The sequence below is a fragment of the Coccinella septempunctata genome, chromosome 5 (genome assembly GCF_907165205.1).
Source record: "Coccinella septempunctata chromosome 5, icCocSept1.1, whole genome shotgun sequence".
Classification (NCBI taxonomy): domain Eukaryota; kingdom Metazoa; phylum Arthropoda; class Insecta; order Coleoptera; family Coccinellidae; genus Coccinella; species Coccinella septempunctata.
Window position 1 is genome coordinate 5,816,448 of NC_058193.1, and position 24,370 is coordinate 5,840,817.

At 40.7% G+C, this 24,370-nt stretch overlaps 2 protein-coding genes across 2 annotated transcripts; one reads left to right on the forward strand and one right to left on the reverse strand.

Moving 5' to 3' along the window:
• The first annotated feature begins 3,841 nt into the window (after positions 1-3,841).
• Positions 3,842-8,417, forward strand: LOC123313938. Its single transcript, XM_044899049.1, has 3 exons — positions 3,842-5,356; positions 5,427-6,485; positions 8,181-8,417. The coding sequence occupies exons 1-3, from the start codon at positions 3,860-3,862 to the stop codon at positions 8,415-8,417; spliced, it is 2,793 nt and encodes a 930-aa protein (XP_044754984.1). The 5' UTR covers positions 3,842-3,859.
• Positions 8,418-10,290: 1,873 nt separating this feature from the next.
• Positions 10,291-14,557, reverse strand: LOC123313939. Its single transcript, XM_044899050.1, has 2 exons — positions 14,495-14,557; positions 10,291-11,004 (listed from the first exon to the last, which is right to left on the reverse strand). The coding sequence occupies exons 1-2, from the start codon at positions 14,555-14,557 to the stop codon at positions 10,291-10,293; spliced, it is 777 nt and encodes a 258-aa protein (XP_044754985.1).
• Between the last annotated feature and the right edge of the window lie 9,813 nt (positions 14,558-24,370).

Here is a 24,370-nt window from a genome sequence, read left to right on the forward strand (position 1 = left end):
CATTAGGATCCCCGATAATAGATGAGAGGGGAGAATATGTGGACGAGTGGCTGTCGCAGCTCGGATGGGTTGCAGCGAATAACGGGGACCACACGTTCGAAAGGGGATCGAGCAAGACGCACATTGACGTTACCCTGACCGTCAGAGAGTGTTTTCAGAAGGATAAGGGACTGGACAGTGCAACATTCAAACCCATACACGTACCACGGGAACATCGGCATAGATATAGAGACCGCTAGAGGGAGCAGAACTGAACCACAACCTATCAGGAAGATATTGAGAGCTGACCGTTTTAGATTGGCCCTTCAGGATTATAACTGGGAAGACACCACTGACATCTATCGTGCTCTACTGAATCTTTTTAATGCCTCGATATTTGAGGAGAACGGAGCATCCAACAAGTGGCCCTACTGGTGGAACGAGAACATAGATGACCAGAGGAAAGAATATAATCGTCTGCGTAGAATTTATTCTCGTCTGAGAGTGTTGGGGTGGTATCTCAATTGTACCTCAAGTTCTAAGAGTTCTGGGTTGGTGAAAACTTAGGCACTCAAGGATTGAGATTGATAATGCGGATCACTTGATAATGAACGTTTATTTCCTAATCTAACAAACTATATATAGTCAAATTGTACAATGACGTCAAGACCACATAATCGAAATCGACTTACATTTTGCATATTCAGTACATTTTTCTTTACTTGCAAAATTGCTGCAGTTGGATTAAGGAATGTTAGATATTAAAACAAACTACTGCAATCCTTTGTCTCACCTGGCCTACTTACACAGGAAATAACAATTATGAAAGAGCGAATGATCTAAATAATTTCGAATGGAAATATTTGGTTGAATTGAGTTTATGAATTTTTTATATATATTTAATTTTGGATATTTATTGTACGTTTCGTACATATTCCGGGCGGCCATGGTGATGTGGTTGGGGTCTTGATGTCTTTGTTGGTGGTTGTCATCCCTGGAGCTGGCTGCCTGGTCTGGAGTCATTGTATATTGGCTGCAGCTCGATCTCCTCAGGATGAACTGGTCTATTGCTCGCGTGTGCATCAGCCGGTGGTGCTTGTTGTTGTTTCCTATGTTTTAAAGAGTAAACAATAAGTAAAACAATGACAATGATTATTACGATGTTCGTGCTGGTGTTTATCGCTGAATGCAAGTGATATTGTTTCCAACGGTAGTAGTACCAGTGACCTTGACCTAGCAGGTTAGGGATTTCTCGAACTCTGTTTGCGACAAACATTTTCCACTTTCCAGCGTCAGCGTTTATCCATGATATTACTACTTGAGAGTCGGACCAGGAGAATATTTTTGAATTGTTGTGATTCAGGGCCGTAACGCAGCCTTTGATGAGTTTGGCTAGAAGAAGGGCTGCGCAGAGTTCTAACTGCGGGATTGTCTTTGAATTTTTTAATGGTGATTCTTTTGATTTGGAAGTGAATGCTTTCAGGAATGCATCTGAGAATCCATGTATTTCCAAGGGTTGACCACGCCGTAGGTGAATCTAGCGTTGAACTTGAATTTCTTCTAATTTTGGAAGCTCGTTTCTGAAGTTTTTCCAGCTGTTCCTGATGTGCTCTGGTGGTGGTTCATCCCATGATGTGTTGGTTTTCCATATTTCTTGCATTAACAGTTTCGCCTGTATAATGACTGGAGATAATAATCCAAGAGGATCGAAGATTGTGGAGATTTCTGATAAGATTTTTCTTTTTGTTAACCGATGTTCGGAGTTTCGTTTTATTAGATACTGAATATTATCTTCTTTGGGAGTCCATGTTATACAGAGCGTCTTGGTTGGTCCATTTTTGTCATCCAGCGTGACGTTGGATTTGCTTTCGGTCAATACGTTATATTTCCACTTCTTATATTGAATCCTCCCTTTTTGAGTAGGTCAGTTTTGTCAGTCCTTTTGTATATGTCGTGCTTCTTCAATAGTGTCTGCGCCACTCAGAAGATCGTCCACGTAGAAATCCTGTAGCACTATTTCAGCCGCAAGGGGGTGGTTTTTCTTTTCATCTGTTAAAAATTGGAGGAATTTTTAACCCAACTCTACCACTCGATGCACATCTTTAGCAACTCAGTGACTACGTTTATCGTTACATGCTTCTGTGAACGTAACCTTAAAATCGCTGTCAATCAGCTGTTCAAAAAAACCGGTGGAACCTGTTGAATCTGCTCAATTCGATACATTCTCTTTAGATTCTTCGTTCGCTCAAGTGAATTGGAACTTGGTCTAAATTCTTACCGTGATTTTTTAGTGCACTCTCAACTTCCTCAGTCTGCTCAAATCTAACAATATTATTTTATATTATATTAATCAATCGATCAACATCTCAAAAAGGTACAGTACTTTTTCATTCAACAAAAAATGTAATCATTTTTTGCATGTGTCACGTTAGAATATCATTCTACATAATTTTCCTCTCAACATTCACTCCATCGCTATGCATTTTCTCACTATTACATTTGCAATATTCTGCTCTACATCTCTCTATCATATTTGCATGTATATTTTCTCAATTTTCTCCAAATCTCTCAATCAACCACGTGCTCAATGTATCTAACTGCTTCAACCTTCTCGAAATGCATCGATATTCCATTCACTTTAAATCACATCACCTCGACAACCACTCACATTTTAATTTCTCTAATTTTAGCACCAAGTTCACATTTCACACCACTCTATTAGAAGCTTATATACTTGTATTCACTCTCATTTTGTATACGTGTCACCTCAGATTAACTTTACACCTCTTACGATCAGACTTCTCAGGCCTCTTAAGTTTCAGGTACCTCTACGCTCAAGTTGGACACTTCGAAGGCTTCTCATAGACCAGATCGAGATCCATCTCACTACACTCAGAACTCTGAATAATGGAATACACTCTGTCAACTCTATTGGACAGACTGGTTTGTGATAATGCTCGAGGAGGTCCAATCTGATTTCAACTCAATAAGTATAATTTATTATACACTTTTGCATGTCTCTATTACCTGAAACTTATGATACCTTATTTATTTTCTCTAACGTTGTGAACTGCTCTTCTTGTTTCATCTCAATTATGAATACTATTCATTAATTCTTTCTACGTTTACAATATTTCATTTCTCTACATTGCATTTGTAACACAACTCACCTCAATTTATGTACTCTCATAAAACACCTTCTGCTTTTCTAATAGATTTGCTATTCCTGTAAGCGTTGGTAATCATCTCTCTCTCATTCTGTCTCATTACACCTGTCTCACTACATTACATATCTCTAACTTCTCAAGTTATCACTGCAACCTTCTGTTTTTCTGATAGCGAGACAGTTTATGAAATCGTAAACTCTATCACTGTAAACGTTGTGCTTGCATGATAACACTCACATCAATTCGTAACTATCAAGCTCAATTATTATGCAACTCAAAATACATAGACACGTTTTTGAGTAGATCTATCTCAATTCTCTCAATTCTTATCAAACGCATAATAATTGATCTTGTTACTCGATACATGAAATTCACTCAACCTGCTCTTTCACTCAAGCAAATACAACGTTGATTTTCTCATGAAACATTACACTCAAATTCTCTCAATAACTTCTCAATAATTGTAAATAGGTTCACTCTGTTTAGATGTTGTATATAATTTTACTTCATGCGAGTGTCTATTTATTATGTGACGTGTTTGATATACAATAAAGATTTTATTTTACCATCTCCAACTCAATCATTTGGTAACAATCCACTTTTAAGTAATTGCCAAAAATCTCAACACCCAGATTTTTGAACATTTGGTCCTTCGAGCCGGATGGTTGAGTTGGAATAATTATTCACTCACATCACATTCATCTCAAAAGGTCATGTCTCAAAAGTCGGGAAGATCTTCTCCATCTCCAAAAGAGGATGACGCTCAACTCCAGGTCCCTCCTACTCGATCATCCAGATCTTCCACATCTTCGCAGCCTGATGTGGGACCTCAAACTCGCTCGGCTGGTCTTCCCACTAACCTCAAATTGAAAGTCACTACTCAAATGAGTAGACTACAACTCATGAAGGACATCTTCTCCAAGCTGTCCAACGTCTCAACATGGACTGTGCAAGACCTGTCCCACACTCAAGAACAGCTGCAAGACCTTCATAAGAACTTCTCAAAGACTCACTCGTATTTTGAGTCAGCGTGGCCTGAGTCTTGTCTCGACCACGAATACTTCGCATCCTCAGTCTTCTTCGAGGAATACTCTCTATACCAATCAGCCTTCTCGAAATTAATACAACTCAATATGTCACTCAATCCTGTGGATTCACAGCCATCCACTTCTGCTCAAGCCCCTCAGCCTTCTCAAACTCGTCCTCGATTGCCTGACATCTCAATTCCCACCTTCTCAGGCGACTTCTCAAAATGGCCTGCATTCCGAGACCTTTTTCAATCACTCGTGATCAATAGCACCTCAATTTCTGACATTGAAAGGTTACATTACCTTCGAACATGTCTCTCTCACGAACCTCTCGACACCATCTCCAGTCTTCCCTTAACGGAAGTCTCGTTCCCCATAGCTTGGAAGAAGCTTATGGATAAATATGAAAATAAAAGGCTGCTCCTCTCTTCTCAATACTCAAAACTTCTCTCCTTCTCATTGGCGAATCAGAAAAATTCTACCGCCTCATCTCTTCGTCAATTTATTGACAGCATCGTCAATCCTCTCCAAAGTTTGAAAGCTCTAGGTGAAGATCTAGAGCAGAATAACAATCTCTTGGTGTTCCATATCATCAATCGTATGGATCACGACTCTCGCACTCATTGGGAAACTCTCATCTCCTCTAATAACGAATTTCCCTCCTTCGCTCAGTTGATGGAGTTCCTCCAATCTCGCTCCAGAGCTCTAGAATGGACTGAGTCCAATCAGAGACAGTCATCTCAAGAATCCTCTCGCTCTCGCACAACAGTGCACACCATCTCTCAAAAGGTTACTGCTCCAATTAAACCTTCTCCTCCACTCATCTCAAACAAATCGGCCTCCTCGAACACTCCAATCTCAAAAGTCTCTTCTATGCCCAGCTACACCTGCGATGATTGTGGACACGACCACTTTATTGCAGATTGCCCTCGCTTCTCCAAACGCTCACCTCAAGAAAAGGCTGATGTAGTATTACATCGTATTCTCTGCTCCAACTGCCTCGGTAGACATCATCGCCACTCTTGCAGAACGACAAAGATCTGCAAAATCTGTGGAAGTCGTCATCATACACTTCTACATGATGCTCCTCTCAGCAGTAAACCACACTGCAAAGTTCCACCGGTACCCCCTCGAGTGCTTCCACAATACGCTCTCACATCTCAAAAATCTGCTCAAAGGGAGGTGAGTTCTAGCAACTCAGCTCTAAAGCCTTCAAAATAGTTCGAAGAAACGTTGAATTATTTTTCTTCAGCTACCTCAACCACGACTCAACACTCTCCTCGCCACTGCCATCGCCCATCTCATCACCTCAACAGGATCACACACGGTTCGACTACTCATCGACAGTGGATCCGAGCTGACCTTCATCTCTCAAGATCTAGCCAGAAAACTCAACATCTCTAGAAGGAAGTCGCATGTTGTAATTGTGGGAATTCATGGAAAGACTTCTAAGACACAAGGATCTCTCGCCCTCACTCTCAAGTCGACGTATGACCATCAAACCATAAATATTGATGCTCACATTCTCTCATCATCTTTCTCTAATTTGCCTTCCTTCTATACATGTTTTCAGCAATCTCTACATCTCCAGCATCTCAAGTTAGCTGATCCAGAATACCACATCTCAAGAGCCATCGACATCATTTTGGGTGCTGATGTATATGGCTCAGTTGTTCTTCCTCAGATGAAAAAAGGCCCTCCATCATCTCCAATCGCGCAACTCTCAATCTTCGGCTGGCTAATCCTAGGACCTGTGTGTCAAGAACAGGAACGCCTTCCAATCCAATCTCCAATGTTTCATACTGTTCAAGATGAAGACCTACATCATCTCCTCACTAAGTTTTGGGAACAGGAAGAAATTCAACCAACGTCTACGTCACATCTCACCTCTGACGAGCAAGAATGTGAAAACCACTTTGTCTCCAATCACTCTAGGCTCTCCTCAGGGAAATACGTGGTAAGATTACCATTGAAATCATCTATTGACGTCTTAGGTTCTTCCAGACAACGAGCCTTCCGATGTCTGCAAGCCTTGATTCGGAAATTCGACAATGATCCTGACTACTCTCTGCTCTACCACCAATTTCTCGATGAATATGAACTCCTCCAGCACATGCAACCAGTCTCGTCAGAAAAGGTCAGCTCAAGATATTTTCTTCCTCATCATGGTGTTCTCAAAACAGACAGCTCTACAACGAAACTGCGAGTAGTCTTCAACGGCTCCAGCCCCACCTCAACTGGTATTTCTCTCAACGATATTATGCACACCGGAGCGAAACTTCAACTCGACGTGATAGATGTTCTTATGTGGGTGCGTAAATTTAAATTTGTCTTCTCTACAGATATCACAAAGATGTACAGACAGATTCTTGTTCATCCTGATGATTGGGATCTTCAAAGCATCCTTTGGCTCGACTCAAACAACAACGTGAAGACATACCATCTCACAACAGTCACATACGGAACTAGATCAGCTCCATTTTTGGCAATCAGAGTTCTTCTCCAACTTCTCAAAGATGAGGGTCACAACTTTCCACTAGCCATTCCTCCATTAACGAAAGGTCGTTATGTCGATGATATTTGTGGTGGAGCAGATACTGAACATCAACTTCTCGAAATTGCCAAACAACTCCAGAACCTTTGCATGGCGGCCGGCCTTCCGCTAGCAAAATGGCAGTCAAACGTCTCAAGTCTCTCTCACGTCACTCAAGAGGAAGAATCAACATCCACTCCAATCTCATTCGATGAAGGTTCTCACTCAACTAAAGTGTTAGGTCTAATCTGGTACCCTCAAGAAGACTATTTCACTTTTAAAGTCAGCTCCAATCTATCTGGGTCTTTGATCACCAAGCGACCAGTTCTATCTCATATTGCAAAAATATTTGATCCACTCGGTTTAGTCTCCCCTGTTACGATTAGGGCTAAAATGTTGTTGCAGGAATTATGGCTCCAAAAGTTATCATGGGACGAACCTCTACCTCAACTACTCCAACAGAAATGGTACGACATCAGTGAAGATCTCTCCAAGCTGGCCAGCATCACAATTCCAAGATGGATTAACACTCAAGAGGGTTCTTTCATTCAACTCCACGGCTTCTCTGATGCATCTCAACTCGCCATTTCAGCCGTTCTCTACCTTCTCGTTCGAACTCCGTCCAAGGAATGCAAAGTTACAATGCTTTGCTCCAAAACCAAAGTATCGCCTTTAAAACCACTCACAATCCCGAGACTCGAATTATCAGCTGCTCTTCTCCTCTCTCGACTCGTTAATTATGCGCATAATGTTTTAGCTCTCAACATTCACTCAACCACTCTATGGACGGACTCCTCAATCACTCTAGCTTGGATCAACACTCACCCTTCACGTTGGAAGGACTTTGTACGGAACAGAGTTGCAACAATCCAAGATCTAACTCCAAGGGCCCATTGGAGGTATATTTCCGGCAAAGACAATCCTGCCGACTGTGCATCACGAGGGTTAACTTCATCTCAACTTCGCAACCACTCGCTATGGTGGACGGGACCACCATGGCTTTCCAAGTCAGAAGATTCATGGCCAAATCGTCAGCCGGCACCGACAACCGACCATGAATCAGAAGCAAGACCAGCCATCTCCATACTCACCTCCACTACGTCAGACTACTCATGGGATCTCATCCATAGGTATTCCAGTTTGAATAAATTGTTAAGAATCACCTCTATTTGTTCAAAGGTTCTCGCACGACTCCAACGCAAGCTGGATCCAGCACACCTCACACACCTGACTTCAACTGACTTGGAAGCATCTCGAAGGCAACTCAAAAAGTCTACTTTCCACATGAACTCAAGGCTCTTCTATCACAGACTCCACTTCTCTCTTCACATGTATTCAGTAGACTCACTCGACAACTCGACAACAATGGTGTAATTCGTGTAGGCGGACGAATTTCCCATTCTCAGCTCGACCCAGATAGCAAGCATCCAATTATTCTTCCTCAACACTCTCAATTTACTTCTTTGGTTATAGATGAAACTCACCAAACAACTCTACATGTGCAAGGCACTGTGGCACCGCTCTCAACAACTCATGGCACAACTACCTACATCTCAAGTGCAGCCATCTCATCCATTCCTCTACACTCTGAGGATTGAAAGCAGTCTGTTCGCTCCAGTTATGGGTGGATTGAGTAGCTCAGACACTGGAGTGATGGATTGCCTCAACTTCCTCACAATGGATAATTTACGAAGATCCACTCGATTATAATCAACTACGTTAATTATGGCGGCCGGAATGTTAAAAATTGGAGGAATTTTTAACCCAACTCTACCACTCGATGCACATCTTTAGCAACTCAGTGACTACGTTTATCGTTACATGCTTCTGTGAACGTAACCTTAAAATCGCTGTCAATCAGCTGTTCAAAAAAACCGGTGGAACCTGTTGAATCTGCTCAATTCGATACATTCTCTTTAGATTCTTCGTTCGCTCAAGTGAATTGGAACTTGGTCTAAATTCTTACCGTGATTTTTTAGTGCACTCTCAACTTTCTCAGTCTGCTCAAATCTAACAATATTATTTTATATTATATTAATCAATCGATCAACATCTCAAAAAGGTACAGTACTTTTTCATTCAACAAAAAATGTAATCATTTTTTGCATGTGTCACGTTAGAATATCATTCTACATAATTTTCCTCTCAACATTCACTCCATCGCTATGCATTTTCTCACTATTACATTTGCAATATTCTGCTCTACATCTCTCTATCATATTTGCATGTATATTTTCTCAATTTTCTCCAAATCTCTCAATCAACCACGTGCTCAATGTATCTAACTGCTTCAACCTTCTCGAAATGCATCGATATTCCATTCACTTTAAATCACATCACCTCGACAACCACTCAAATTTTAATTTCTCTAATTTTAGCACCAAGTTCACATTTCACACCACTCTATTAGAAGCTTATATACTTGTATTCACTCTCATTTTGTATACATGTCACCTCAGATTAACTTTACACCTCTTACGATCAGACTTCTCAGGCCTCTTAAGTTTCAGGTACCTCTACGCTCAAGTTGGACACTTCGAAGGCTTCTCATAGACCAGATCGAGATCCATCTCACTACACTCAGAACTCTGAATAATGGAATACACTCTATCAACTCTATTGGACAGACTGGTTTGTGATAATGCTCGAGGAGGTCCAATCTGATTTCAACTCAATAAGTATAATTTATTATACACTTTTGCATGTCTCTATTACCTGAAACTTATGATACCTTATTTATTTTCTCTAACGTTGTGAACTGCTCTTCTTGTTTCATCTCAATTATGAATACTATTCATTAATTCTTTCTACGTTTACAATATTTCATTTCTCTACATTGCATTTGTAACACAACTCACCTCAATTTATGTACTCTCATACAACACCTTCTGCTTTTCTAATAGATTTGCTATTCCTGTAAGCGTTGGTAATCATCTCTCTACATTACATTTGTAACACAACTCACCTCAATTTATGTACTCTCATAAAACACCTTCTGCTTTTCTAATAGATTTGCTATTCCTGTAAGCGTTGGTAATCATCTCTCTCTCATTCTGTCTCATTACACCTGTCTCACTACATTACATATCTCTAACTTCTCAAGTTATCACTGCAACCTTCTGTTTTTCTGATAGCGAGACAGTTTATGAAATCGTAAACTCTATCACTGTAAACGTTGTGCTTGCATGATAACACTCACATCAATTCGTAACTATCAAGCTCAATTATTATGCAACTCAAAATACATAGACACGTTTTTGAGTAGATCTATCTCAATTCTCTCAATTCTTATCAAACGCATAATAATTGATCTTGTTACTCGATACATGAAATTCACTCAACCTGCTCTTTCACTCAAGCAAATACAACGTTGATTTTCTCATGAAACATTACACTCGAATTCTCTCAATAACTTCTCAATAATTGTAAATAGGTTCACTCTGTTTAGATGTTGTATATAATTTTACTTCATGCGAGTGTCTATTTATTATGTGACGTGTTTGATATACAATAAAGATTTTATTTTACCATCTCCAACTCAATCATTTGGTAACAGTCCACTTTTAAGTAATTGCCAAAAATCTCAACACCCAGATTTTTGAACATCATCTTTAGCTAGTTTTCTCATTGTTCTTATGGCCAGGTAAGCTGCTGGTGCTGTACCGTAGGTTACAGTGGTTAATTCGTAGGTTTGAATTGGCTCATATTTGGTGTTTCTCCAGAGTATAGAGTGTAATGGCTGGTTTTCTCTGTCCAATTTCACCTGCCTGTACATTTTCTCGATGTCAGCTGTTATGGCTATTTTGTGTTTTCGCCATCTTATCAGAATATCTATGAGATCCTGCTGTAGTTTAGGTCCTGTGTGAAGAATGTCGTTTAGGCTGAGTCCGGTACTTGTCTTTGCGCTTGCATCGAATACGACTCTTAGCTTTGTCGTATCACGTTCTTTTTTCAATACAGGTTGATGTGGAATATAATACCTCTTCGCTGAATTATTTGAGCTAGCAATTTTCATATGACCTAGCGCAATGTATTCCTGCATGAATTCTTTATACATAGGGCTGAGCTTTTCATCTTTATCCAGCTTGTTTTCCAATTGAAATAATCGTGCCAGTGCCCTCTGCTTCGATTCTCCTAGCTGTGTTGTACTTTTCTTGAATGGAAGTTTCACAGTATAACCGTGCTCGTCCCGTCGAAGGGTGTTGGAGTAAAATTCTTCGACGAAAGTATCGTCGTTTGTTGTTTCCTCGAAATTTTCTGCTTCTTCGATGTTCCAGAATTTTGTGAGTTGTGAATTCTCATTCAAATTCGTGATCAATGTAATAAATCGGAATAATAGTATTCGAATTAATTTGGGAAAATTGAAACGAGGTATCGCTGGAACCTTTTATACATTGTTGCAGCCGTGCTGCAGAGGCGATTTTTTGTTGGAAATATGACACCTTGAGGCGCTTGAGATCAGGCGGTATCAAGTCGCGGGAATTTAAATAATAGCCAGCTCGATAAGAGTTGAAAGAGTTAGTGTCACTCAGTCAGAAATTCTGCAGATATTGATACAATGTACGTTTTCGGAGAGCAACCGGCGATCGCCGGCCTATGTAATTGATTCCAATATCCGGTGATAAGGACTTCAGAACGGGTGAAAACGGTCAGTCATGTAGATTAAGAAAGATTTATTAGTCTGGAGACCCTGAGAGGAAAACAGTTCTCAGAATTCGAAGTAGCCGAAATTTTCTTGTAACCACCCAGCTTGGGAACGCTGATTTTTCAACTCAGCAAGAATGATCGTCCAATGATTTCGATTTTGGGACGTTTTGGTACCACCCATAGCGTGGGAGAGAAAGACCGGGGAAAAATTACATCGGAAAAAGTTAGTCAGTCGGTCCGAGGAGCGTGATCAAAAATAATACCCCTTTAAGTCGGTCCGAGGAGCGTGATCAAAAATAATACCCCTTTAAGTCGGTCCGGGGACGTGATCTGAAAAATATCGAAAATATACCCCTTCGAGTCGGTACGGATAAGTAGAGAAATTATAAATCTTTTGTAGAGTCAGTCATTCAAGATAGAGAAAAGGGACTTAGAATAATCAGGTTTTCACGAAGTAAGAGAAAAGTCTAGGTAGATCACGGAATAGAATCAGAGACTCGGTCGGCTCATAGATATTTGGAAAAGTTCAGTGTAGAGAAAAGTCCAGTCCTTTGTTTTTGTTGATCTTGTTCAAGTAGAACCGGAATATCAGGAATTTGGTAGTAGAAGAAATTTGGAAATAATTTGAAGTTAAAGTCAGTTTATCGGAAGTCAGTAAAGTAACATTCGAGGAGTGATCGTTAATTTTCTTGATTCGTAGTACGACCAGATATAAAATTGTGTTGAATTTTTGGATAGGGAATTTTAAAGCGAAAAACGTTTGCGACGGAAAAGTGCGGGAAGTTCGGTTGAGTGTAAAGAATTCGCCGATAAGTGCGGGTAAAGTCTGGTGTCGAAAAGTTTTCATCGGCAGCGTCAGACAAACAGCAGTCGCAGAAAAAGGTAGAAAGTTCCAATTTTTATTCGTCCAGAGTCTTGAAAGCTCCTCTGAAATTCATTGATAAAGTATTGATTTATTATTGAGCGCTAAGTTGGGAAGTTGAATTTTAACCCAAGATTTTGGTTATGAAAGTATGTTTTATTGTTTTGCGCTTATTTGCATGTTTTTAAGAAATTGAAGATTTTTGTTGGTCGTCTTCGACCGAGCACGTATTTGTAAAGAAGTTCCAATTTTTAATTTTATTTTTCCAATAGATTTAATTGTTAAAGTTTTTCATGAGTTTCATTTAAACATCTCCCCAGAAAAAAATTATCAACTTCAAGAAATGTCCTTCGTGCGACGGGCCGGATCCTCATTATTTTTCCCCTTTCGAGGGCCTTCAATTTTTGTGTATTTAACATCTAAAAATAATCACCCCATGATCACTGGAAAGCCGCTCTTTCATTGATCGAGATACTGGGGTGCTTTATTACACTGGTGACAGCTAGGTGGGATTTAAGTTGATTTTTCTGGGGTAGAATACTAAAATTGTTTTATTTGAGAAGTTGATTTTTAAAGTTTTAGTTGTCTCTGGAGCGAGTTGAGATAAAATTCAATAATTCAGTCGGCGCCATTGTAGAAGTATTGAGAGAATTTTGTTTTAAGAATTTTGTGTTTGATTAAGGGTTGATTGATGGATTTAGTTGCGATTATATCAATGAATTTGAGGACTTTCGGATGAAGGAACTCTGAGTTATTTCTATTGCCAAGAATAAGTTCAGTTGCGTCGATTTTTGTTTAATTCAAGAGGATAATCGAGTTAATTTGTGAGAAGTGATAAGTAGAGTTGTGAACAAAAATTTTTGTTTTCGTTAAAGACTAGCTGCCGCGATATTAGAGAAAGTTGAGTAGAGACTCTTCGTTGTAGTGGATCAGAATTTTTTTTTTAAAATCGGATAAGTTATCAAGTTTTAATCGGGAGATAGTTGGAAAATTTTATTCGTGAAGAACGTTGGTGTTCAATAATTTGTGAAGATTTAATTAATTGATTGATGGAAACGTTAAGAAAAATTTATAAAGTAGTTGATCAGAATTGAAGATTTGAGTTTAATTTTTCGCGACAATTTTATTGTTTTGAGGGTGCATTCTTGGCTGATGGTGAAATATATTTTTTTTCTTAATTTAATTGCTTCAATTAAGTGAAATTTTGAATTTTGGTAATTTCAAGTTAAGTGTCTTGATCGAATAAACGTCAGAATATTTCGGAATTTTAAGTCAGTTGGATGTAATATTTGGATCGGTTTGATTTACAGAATAATTCGGAAAGTTAGGACAAGATAGGGTTGCAGGTTTTTTTTTTTTTTTTCAGGACATTGTTTATTGAATTTTATTTTTGCTGTTGAGATATAATTTTTTTTCAGGGCGTTAATTATTATTGGGATCACAGTTGCGTTCAGGATAATATTTTTTTTTGGTGTTATAATTTTTTTTTCAGGGCGTTAATTATTTTTGGGATCATAGTTGCGTTCAGGATAATATTTTTTTCTGGTGATATAATTTTTTTTTTCAGGGCGTTAATTATTTTGGGATCACAGTTGCGTTCAGGATAATATTTTTTTTTGGTGATATAATTTTTCTTTCAGGACGTTAATTATTTTGGGATCACAGTTGCGTTCAGGGTAATATTTTTTTTGTGATATAACTTGTCTTTTAGGGCGTTTCCATATAAGATTGATATAATTTTTACTAGGGAGAGTATTTGGCGTTTATAGTTTGATTAATTCTATCGTGTGTGCGCAGCGTATTTTGAGATTTTTTTTTTTGAATAGGGATACTTGATTCATACTTTGAAATAGCGCAAACCTGATATAATTGTTTTGTGTTGATCGTTTAATTTGCGGAGATTAAAGATAGTTTTCAGATTTATTTGTTATTGAGGTTGTTCACAAGGTTTTGAAAATGTTGCCGGCGGCTAGTGCTAGTACTACCACCCCTGCGGTGGCTGAGAAAGATGTTATGAGATTTCCGTTTATGTATTCGTTGGGGATGATTGCGACAACCCTTGATAGTTTTTCGGGAAAAGACGCGAAGCGGTACTTCGACAAATTAGAGTTGAGATCGAAATTGGACGGATGGAGTGAGGAAGAAACCCTCACTCTATTGAAATTAAAACTGATAGGCGCGGCGTACGAATATTTTAAGTCTGATGAGGCGTATGATAAATTGAAATACTCGGAATTGAAACAGCGGCTAATTTTAAAATTTACACCATCAAAATTGCCAGGGGAGAGTCAGTGGAATTTGAGTCGTTGTTTCCAGCGACATGATGAAGATGTTTCATCATTTTGTACTAGGCTGCGGATTTTAGGCGCGGAATTACTCCGGGAAGATTTGGGCGGAGCATCGCTAGACGAACAAGCGGGAATCAAAAAGAAAAATAAAGAGTTAATACTAAATCAGTTTAAAACAGGGTTGCGCAAAGACTTGATGAAAGATATGGGGGTAGCTTTATTAAGAGAAGAAAATTTAGATCTAGAAAAAGCGGAAGGACTGGTCAAATTACAAGAGACCGCAACAAGGATGATACAAGGAAGGACATCAAATATGAGGGTATCGGCGGTAGATGCAACGGAGGGATGTCAAATATGGCCTGGGGTCAACGTGAAAGCAAGGAGATAGGAAGAAATGCTGATAAGGAAGGGGGGCGAAGTACGGGAGCTATTCCTAAACGATCGCCTCCATTTTCGAGGGGGTCTCAGTCGAGGAGACAAGAAGATTTAAACGGGGAGGGCTAAAATCCAACTGCCGGGATAGTGGCCGGAAATTTTTAAAAGGGCAGGTTTATTCGGGGATGCCAGGGGGGCATGTATATAAGGGGGAAAGTAAGAATCGTTCGGTAATGATGATCCCGGAAGTGAATTCCGGAGAGTTATTTGATGCACCTCACATGATTAAATTAAACATAAATGGAAGGACGAGGCGTTGTTTGGTAGATACGGGAGCCGCGGTGACTCTTGTAAATAGGAGTATAATTCCAGAAGATGGAATAAATAGAGAGGAGGTCGACTATCGGTTGACGAGTGTAACAGGTCATAGTTTACGTACCTGGGGTACGGCCAATATTTTTGTGGGACCTGTGGGAGGAAAGTTAGGTACAACTTGGACGGTTATTTTGTGTGATGACGATATGTTAGGGAACGTCCAAGTTATTTTAGGGAGAGATTTTCTCAGTGCAAATGAGGCACTTGTTAGTTATGAGGGGGAGCCGTCCGTTATGATGTGGGGTAGGAGATTCGAATTTTTGAATAAAAGGGATATAGAAAGCGAATTATGTGCGGAAGATGAAGATAGTAAGGGATTTACCGGAACGATTCAAGTCAACGGAAACTTCAGGGAAGTTGTTCGTAGGGAAACCGGATTTGAGAGGAACGCAGTGAAAACTGTACTGGAGGATAATGTCAAAAGTGACACAAATGGGGAACGGTTAAGGGAACCGAAGGACAATGTGGAAATTAGGACACAGTTTAAGGAGTCCGGTACGCAGACGGAAAATTTCGAGGGTATAAAGCCAAAGGTGAAAGTATTTAAGGATGCTAGTGTCCAAGTGGGAGCTAAGGGTAAAACGGAAAATGAACAGAATAACAAGGGAATCGTTGACGGAACTGATAGGACAGTCGGTACAGGAACAGGTGGTTGGGTCTTGCCAGCTAGTTCCGCGGTAGGACTTGCGGAAGGAATTCAAGAGGATTTAGGAATTCGTAATGAAAAATTCAAGGGGAGACCGGAACAGGACTTGGAAATAATACTTCCAAATAAAAATATTAGGAATTTTGGAAATGGACCGAGAAATACGGAAATGGCTGGGAATAACACTGGGTACCAACGTGAAAAGTGGTCAGGGAATAGCGAACGCGTGCCAAGGACGGTCGCGACGGAGGAATGCCAGTTGGCAGAATCGAATATGGGAATAATCGATAACGTAGAGCAGATGATCGACGTAGATCAGGGGCGTTACTGGGAAACTGATGTTTGCCATGAACAAAGGAGTTGCATGGAAGGAACTGGGAAGGAAATTCGGAAGAATTTAAAAATTAGTACCGGTTATACTAGGAAGAAACAGAGAGATGAGGATGATAACAGGGAACAAGGAAAAAGGTGCAAACAGAAGTTTACTGAAATAGTAGTGGATACGAACGAAGTGGAGTATCAAGAGGAAAATAGACCCAGGGGGTCGAAATCAAGTAAACGAGTATCATGGGACGTCAATACAGAGGAAGATCAGATGATGGAATTTAGGGTAGGAGACTTGATATATTTCAAGGAGGTATCTGAAAAATTGGGAAAGAAATGGTTAGGGCCATACAGGATCAAGGAAGTGTTCGATTCGGTAACCTGTAGGATACGAAAATGTGGGGGATGGGAGAGCAGAATTGTTCGAGTGAACAGGCTGAAGCCTTATGTCGCCAAGGTTCGGAAAAAGCGCCCCGAGGAACATCTGTCAGGAAAGGAGGAACGATTTGGGGATTTTAGTAAGACAGATTCGGAAGTAGAGAAACCTCGGAGGTTTCATCCGATAATGTTTCCACAGGGGCATAGGAGACATACACGGAATTCAGACACGGGATTAGAGAGCAATGATGAGGAGGAGGTAATGGAGACCGATCAAGAGGAAGCAGAAAGGGTGGTAAGGAGGTCTACCAGGATAAGGCGTCCCCCAGATAGATGGACCCCAACCTAATCAGATAGGAGGTCAGGGTAGCGGCAGGAAAATCTGTAGGATTGACCTGTCAGGAGAAGTGAATCGACTCCTGCCCTTTCGCAGATTCCAGGGGCTTTCACTGACCCGGAGAGTCACAACCCGAAAAGGGTCTTCTTCTTATTTTTCCCTGGGTAGTGGCAGGACATTTTGGCTGATAGTCCTGAAAAAGGAATAATCGACCTTTCCCATTCCACAGATTATAAGTAGAATAACAAGGAGGTCCGGTAATAAAGACTTATAGTAAGGGAAATGAACGGTATAAAGATGGGTTTCTTTAATTTTTTTTTTGGTCAGATGGGCGCCAGGTTTGAGTATCATAACGAATTGATCTCCCGAGAAACCCTTGATCATTATGTAGCAATTGGTTCATTTTCGTTTAGATTGAAATCGTTGGAGTTAAAGGTTGTTAGCTGTATTCAATATGAGAAGTTTTGAAAGGGACACCGTCGGGTTGACGTATTTTAAGTTAAGTTTCAGCTAGAGTCATTATTGAGTGATAGACTTTCATAGGAGCAATGTCATTTTCGGTTGAGTTAGGAGCTTCATGTTGGAAGCTAGATTAACGACATAGGGGTTAATTGTGATTTGCTGATGGATGATTTTAAATATCATCCATAAAGAATATCGAGAACAGATGGAATGAGAAAGAAATAATCCTTGACAGAAAAGGATTATGAAGAAGCGTTGTGGTCACCCTTTAACGTGAGCACAACGTTCTGCATGCTTTTACGATAAGGTCGAGTTTTGTTGATAAAGTTATGATAGGTATTTTTATGATTATTGTTTTCTCCATGATTAAATTGCATGCTCATGGGAGATGAATTGTGTTTGTATGATTTTTGCATGTGTTTGTATGATTTTTGCATGTGTTTTTTCGTTTTTCTTGTATTCGGTCGATAAGTTGGTTTTGGTCAATCAATATCCGAAAGAAGGTATCTTTGAAAGACAATCCATAGCAGATTTTCAACCAGAAGGAAGGTATAATCATCAGGTCATCATCAGTGGAATAACCTCTGAATGGTGATTAACCTTAGTTACCAGGTGGCGACGACGATAGTATATATAGTAGTGCGGAAAACCGAATATTGCGGCTATTTCATCAGAAATGTTAAGAATTTTCATGAACTCGAAAAGTTGTGCGTGAAAGAATTAGAAAGAAGAAATGAGAGACATTTAACTCAATATGTGAACGTGTGCGTACGCGGGTATTCTGAACTGATCAAGTGCAGTTTATGGAACAATGTCGGTCCGTATTTGAGGCTCGAAATTCATCATCCAGAGGTAGACGTAATGGTCATCAGTGGAACGACGATGGTTCAGCTTAAAAAGGTTCTTCGAGAAATGCGAGTATAAGGCAACCAGAAGAGAATTAGGTTAGAGACGGCGGGACATAGACTGTCCACTACGTACTTTGACGATCAAGAAGGAATAGAATAAGCTCAACAAACTGCGATTAATCAAATGCTTAACTCAGTAAAGAATATTTTCAACTTATGGGAGAAGGTGCGGAAAAAAAAATCCGACATCGAAAGTACGATACCAAAAACAAATCGAGCAATATCCAGGGTTACACCCAATTTTACCAATAGTGATACCACACTGGACTGAGAGACATAGCCGGTAAACGATGCGCCGAATAATGTGCCGCGTCAACAAGGTCGAACTGAGTTTGTGTTTTCGTAACCCAGATGATCATACGATATGGACATTAGCACGGGTTGAACAGTGGCGTTCCGTGTAAAGAAACTTTTCCACCTGAGGTAACTTTTGGTTTTTCACCTGAAGAGTTATTCCATATGATTCCGAGGATGTGAGAACGATACGAGAGGATGGCAGGAAGCGTAGCAACCAGGGAACTAAACGGAAAGTGTGCGCGAAAGTGAACTAGCAACTCCGTAAAGTGAAAGGACTCCATGCTGGAGATAGTGGGGTGTTTTGGGAAGTGTTAGAAGGGATGAAAAGACTGATTGATTAAATAATTGTAGCGCAGATTTTTGTTTTTGTTTATTTTATTTGTTTGGGGGTACCTCGGCTCTTTTAATTTTGTTAACACAGTTAAGAGGTACCGGAAGAGTTCTGAAATTTGCTTATATTTTGTGCGAAGAACATACCACCTTAGTCGTTTAGAACAGTAGTAGTCTAAATAATGAGTAAGGAACTATGAATTGTGAGACAAATTCGTTTATGAAACTTAAGTTTGTGAATGTTAGTTTTAGGAAAGAGTAAGATGATGGACTTTGGACGAATATATGATGATTTAGGAAAAGTTGTGGCATCCGATGCCAAAACTTTTTAAAAGGGGGGAGTATTGTAATAAATCGGAATAATAGTATTCGAATTAATTTGGGAAAATTGAAACGAGGTATCGCTGGAACCTTTTATACATTGTTGCAGCCGTGCTGCAGAGGCGATTTTTTGTTGGAAATATGACACCTTGAGGCGCTTGAGATCAGGCGGTATCAAGTCGCGGGAATTTAAATAATAGCCAGCTCGATAAGAGTTGAAAGAGTTAGTGTCACTCAGTCAGAAATTCTGCAGATATTGATACAATGTACGTTTTCGGAGAGCAACCGGCGATCGCCGGCCTATGTAATTGATTCCAATATCCGGTGATAAGGACTTCAGAACGGGTGAAAACGGTCAGTCATGTAGATTAAGAAAGATTTATTAGTCTGGAGACCCTGAGAGGAAAACAGTTCTCAGAATTCGAAGTAGCCGAAATTTTCTTGTAACCACCCAGCTTGGGAACGCTGATTTTTCAACTCAGCAAGAATGATCGTCCAATGATTTCGATTTTGGGACGTTTTGGTACCACCCATAGCGTGGGAGAGAAAGACCGGGGAAAAATTACATCGGAAAAAGTTAGTCAGTCGGTCCGAGGAGCGTGATCAAAAATAATACCCCTTTAAGTCGGTCCGAGGAGCGTGATCAAAAATAATACCCCTTTAAGTCGGTCCGGGGACGTGATCTGAAAAATATCGAAAATATACCCCTTCGAGTCGGTACGGATAAGTAGAGAAATTATAAATCTTTTGTAGAGTCAGTCATTCAAGATAGAGAAAAGGGACTTAGAATAATCAGGTTTTCACGAAGTAAGAGAAAAGTCTAGGTAGATCACGGAATAGAATCAGAGACTCGGTCGGCTCATAGATATTTGGAAAAGTTCAGTGTAGAGAAAAGTCCAGTCCTTTGTTTTTGTTGATCTTGTTCAAGTAGAACCGGAATATCAGGAATTTGGTAGTAGAAGAAATTTGGAAATAATTTGAAGTTAAAGTCAGTTTATCGGAAGTCAGTAAAGTAACATTCGAGGAGTGATCGTTAATTTTCTTGATTCGTAGTACGACCAGATATAAAATTGTGTTGAATTTTTGGATAGGGAATTTTAAAGCGAAAAACGTTTGCGACGGAAAAGTGCGGGAAGTTCGGTTGAGTGTAAAGAATTCGCCGATAAGTGCGGGTAAAGTCTGGTGTCGAAAAGTTTTCATCGGCAGCGTCAGACAAACAGCAGTCGCAGAAAAAGGTAGAAAGTTCCAATTTTTATTCGTCCAGAGTCTTGAAAGCTCCTCTGAAATTCATTGATAAAGTATTGATTTATTATTGAGCGCTAAGTTGGGAAGTTGAATTTTAACCCAAGATTTTGGTTATGAAAGTATGTTTTATTGTTTTGCGCTTATTTGCATGTTTTTAAGAAATTGAAGATTTTTGTTGGTCGTCTTCGACCGAGCACGTATTTGTAAAGAAGTTCCAATTTTTAATTTTATTTTTCCAATAGATTTAATTGTTAAAGTTTTTCATGAGTTTCATTTAAACATCTCCCCAGAAAAAAATTATCAACTTCAAGACCTGTCCTTCGTGCGACGGGCCGGATCCTCATTATTTTTCCCCTTTCGAGGGCCTTCAATTTTTGTGTATTTAACATCTAAAAATAATCACCCCATGATCACTGGAAAGCCGCTCTTCCATTGATCGAGATAGAGGGGGTGCGTTATTACATCAAGCTTGCTACACGAAGTTGTGGACTCGATGATGCGGTTCCGCTAATAATCCATCCGAAGTGAGTGTTTCTTATTATGAGGTTAGAAATGTAGCTCCTTGTGGGTAGAGTAATTGGATGTCTTTGGCTATATTTCAGAGGTGCGTTATGTATTCTCTCATCTACTCTGAGTAAGCCTTCGTGATCTATATATGGGTTAAGACTTTTCAGGTGGCTGGACTTAACCTTTCCTGTTTTGATGATCAGCTCAATGTCATTTTGATAATATGGCTGCTGTGTGAGCTTGAGAACGGCTTCTTCACTCTCCTGGAGTTCCTCTGCTTCGAGAGATGCGCTGGATCCGCGATTATCTGGTTTCAGGAGTCCCCTGCAGTACTCCATAATATTTAGCAATTTTTGATGAATTTCGTCGAACTCTCGTTCAAAGTTGTCCCATTCTTCATCCAATTGTGCCATCTTCCTGCCGCAGTTTTCTTCGTTTTTTCTCGATGGTGAATCTTTTTTGATATTGGTGTGAGCCTTTTTTATGTTTTCGGCTCTTTTTAGTTGCTCGGCGATGAGGTTTTCCATCTTTTTTTGATCTTTGTGTTGCTGGCTGATGGATTCAGTGGCTGGATATTATGTGGGTGGTTTATTCCTTGTGGATCGTGGATACAGTGGGTGTTGTCCCTGGTGGTTGAGTCAAAGTGTTGTACGTCCGTTGACTGCTTCTTGATGTTGGTCCAATGGATGTATTCCAAAGTCCCTGGTGGTTGAGTCCGTTGACTGCTTCTTGCTGCGGGTTCAGTGGATGTATTCCAAAGTCCCTGGTGGTTGTGTCCGTTGATTGCTTCTTGATGTGGGTTCAGTGGATGTATTCCAAAGTCCCTGGTGTTTGAGTCCGTTGACTGCTTCTTGATGTGGGTTCAGTGGATGTATTCCAAAGTCCCTGGTGGTTGAGTCCGTTGACTGCTTCTTGATGTGGGTTCAGTGGATGTATTCCAAAGTCCCTGGTGGTTGAGTCAAAGGGTTGTAAATCCGATGACTGCTTCTTGATGTGGGTCCAGTGGATGTATTCCAAAGTCCCTGGTGGTTGAGTGTAGGCTCGAAGGACCAATGTTGGGTTGGTTTCAGTGGATGTATTCCAAAGTCCCTGGTGGTTGAGTCCGCTGACTGCTTCTTGATGTGGGTTCAGTGAATGTATTCCAAAGTCCCTGGTGGTTGAGTCCGTTGACTGCTTATTGATATGGGTCCAGTGGATGTATTCCAAAGTCCCTGGTGGTTGATTATAGGCTCGAAGGACCAATGTTGGGGTGGTATCTCAATTGTACCTCAAGTTCTAAGAGTTCTGGGTTGGTGAAAACTTAGGGACTCGAGGATTGAGATTGATAACGCGGATCACTTGATAATGAACGTTTATTTCCTAATCTAACAAACTATATATAGTCAAATTGTACAATGACGTCAAGACCACATAATCGAAATCGACTTACATTTTGCATATTCAGTACATTTTTCTCCACTTGCAAAATTGCTGCAGTTGGATTAAGGAATGTTAGATATTAAAACAAACTACTGCAATCCTATGAAAGAGCGAATGATCTAAATAATTTCGAATGGAAATATTTGGTTGAATTGAGTGTATGAATTTTTGATATATCTAATTTTGGATATTTATTGTACGTTTCGTACAGAGAGATAGAGATACTACCCAAGCGACAAATCTCAAAGAGGAAATGAGAGTACAGAGACGAAATCTCAAAAAAAGTATTAGAAGGTCGAAAAGAAAGCACTGGAAGACACTTCTAGATGAATTGGACGATGACATATGGGGTGAGGGGTACCGCATTGCAACGAGACACCTCGCTGCGGGAAAGTTGAGCTATCAGCTCCCAACGAAGAAAAGGAGAAGAATAATAAAAGAGCTGTTCCCCACCACCACCGAAAGCCTCGGCTCAGCCCAGAGGATACGTGACGATCCGGAACCCTTCACCGAGCAGGAGTTGTTACAAGCAGTTGCCTCAATGAAGATCCGCAAGGCGCCAGGACCAGACGGTTTAACGGTAGAGGCTCTGAAGATCGCGAGCCAGGTGGTTCCAGAAAGATTGCTGGAAATGTTTAATAACCTCCTGAAAAAGCAAGAATTCCCTAAGCACTGGAAGGTAGCAAGGGTGGTACTTCTACCAAAGAAAGGGAAAGATCACACCTCTGCTTCGGGATTTAGGCCAATTTGCCTAATAAATACGACGGGTAAGCTGTTTGAAAGAATGCTACTCAACAGACTGGAGGTGGAGCTGGCTCAAAAAATTGTGATCTCGGGGAGCCAGCATGGATTCACGAAGGGCAAGTCGACGACGACTGCAATGTTGGCTCTCAAGGGGACAGTTAGATCCGCTGGAGAAAAATGGTGCCTACTCATCACAGTTGACGTTAAGAACGCGTTCAACACCGCGAGTTGGCGTTTCATAATAGAAGCGCTAAGTGTGGCGGAGGTCAGCCCCTACTTGATCAACTGCGTGAGGTCATATTTCTCACAACGTTATGTGAAAGCGGGAAAGATTTCACACAAGTGCACCATGGGAGTTCCGCAGGGGTCGATAGAGGGCCCAACTCTCTGGAATGTCAAATATGACGGGGTTCTACGTCTGGGATATGACGAGCAGGTTACGGCGTTAGCGTATGCAGATGATCTGCTGTTTGTAATACGTGGCAGCAGTGGCACGGAGGTGAGTGATCGCGCGCGGAGGACGGTGAGAATGGCGGTGGACTGGCTGGAGGGAAGAGGCCTGAAGGTTGCCGCAGAAAAAACTGAACTGCTGGTGGTGAGAGGACCAGGGAGGCTGGAAGATTTCAGTGTGGAATTTTTGGGTCATAATATAACTTCCTCTAGGCAAATAAGATATCTTGGAGTGGTATTCCAGAGAGATCTCCGTTTTGCGGGGCATGTGGAGAATGCTGTCAAGAAAGCCACGGAGAAGATGACGGCCTTATCGAGGCTAATGCCGAATGTCGGAGGACCCGGGTATGCGAAGAGGAGGGCACTCTGCAGTGTCGTCCACAGCGTCTTTCTATACGCAGCCCCGGTGTGGCGAGAAGTGATTCGCCAGAAAAAATACCTCGACAAGTTCGTGGCTGTGCAGAGACGAGATCTCCTGAGGGTGGCTTCGGCATACCGTACTGTATCCGCTGAGGCGGTGCAGGTTATAGCGGGATATCCCCCGTTTGACCTTATGGTTGCCGAAAGATGCTTCCTCTTTACCATCGGAGGAAGACTTGCGGAGAATAGGAGGATGGCACACCGGCGAACAATGAGAAAGTGGCAGGAGAGATGGGAGAGAGGAGGGCGGACGGCTGCATGGACGCGGAGATTGATCGGGGATGTGGGGGCATGGTTCTACTGCCGGCATAGAAGGGTATGTTATTAT

Coding starts and splice junctions, on each gene's coding strand:
- LOC123313939 (XM_044899050.1), bottom strand. CDS start 14,557: ATGATGAAACATCTTCATCATGTCGCTGGAAACAACGACTCAAATTCC. Junction 11,005..14,494: donor ATTCCACTGACTCTCCCCTG/GCAATTTTGATG, acceptor AATTTGAATGAG/AATTCACAACTCACAAAATT.
- LOC123313938 (XM_044899049.1), top strand. CDS start 3,860: ATGTCTCAAAAGTCGGGAAGATCTTCTCCATCTCCAAAAGAGGATGAC. Junction 5,357..5,426: donor AAAAATCTGCTCAAAGGGAG/GTGAGTTCTAGC, acceptor ATTTTTCTTCAG/CTACCTCAACCACGACTCAA. Junction 6,486..8,180: donor TGATAGATGTTCTTATGTGG/GTGCGTAAATTT, acceptor CTTTGGTTATAG/ATGAAACTCACCAAACAACT.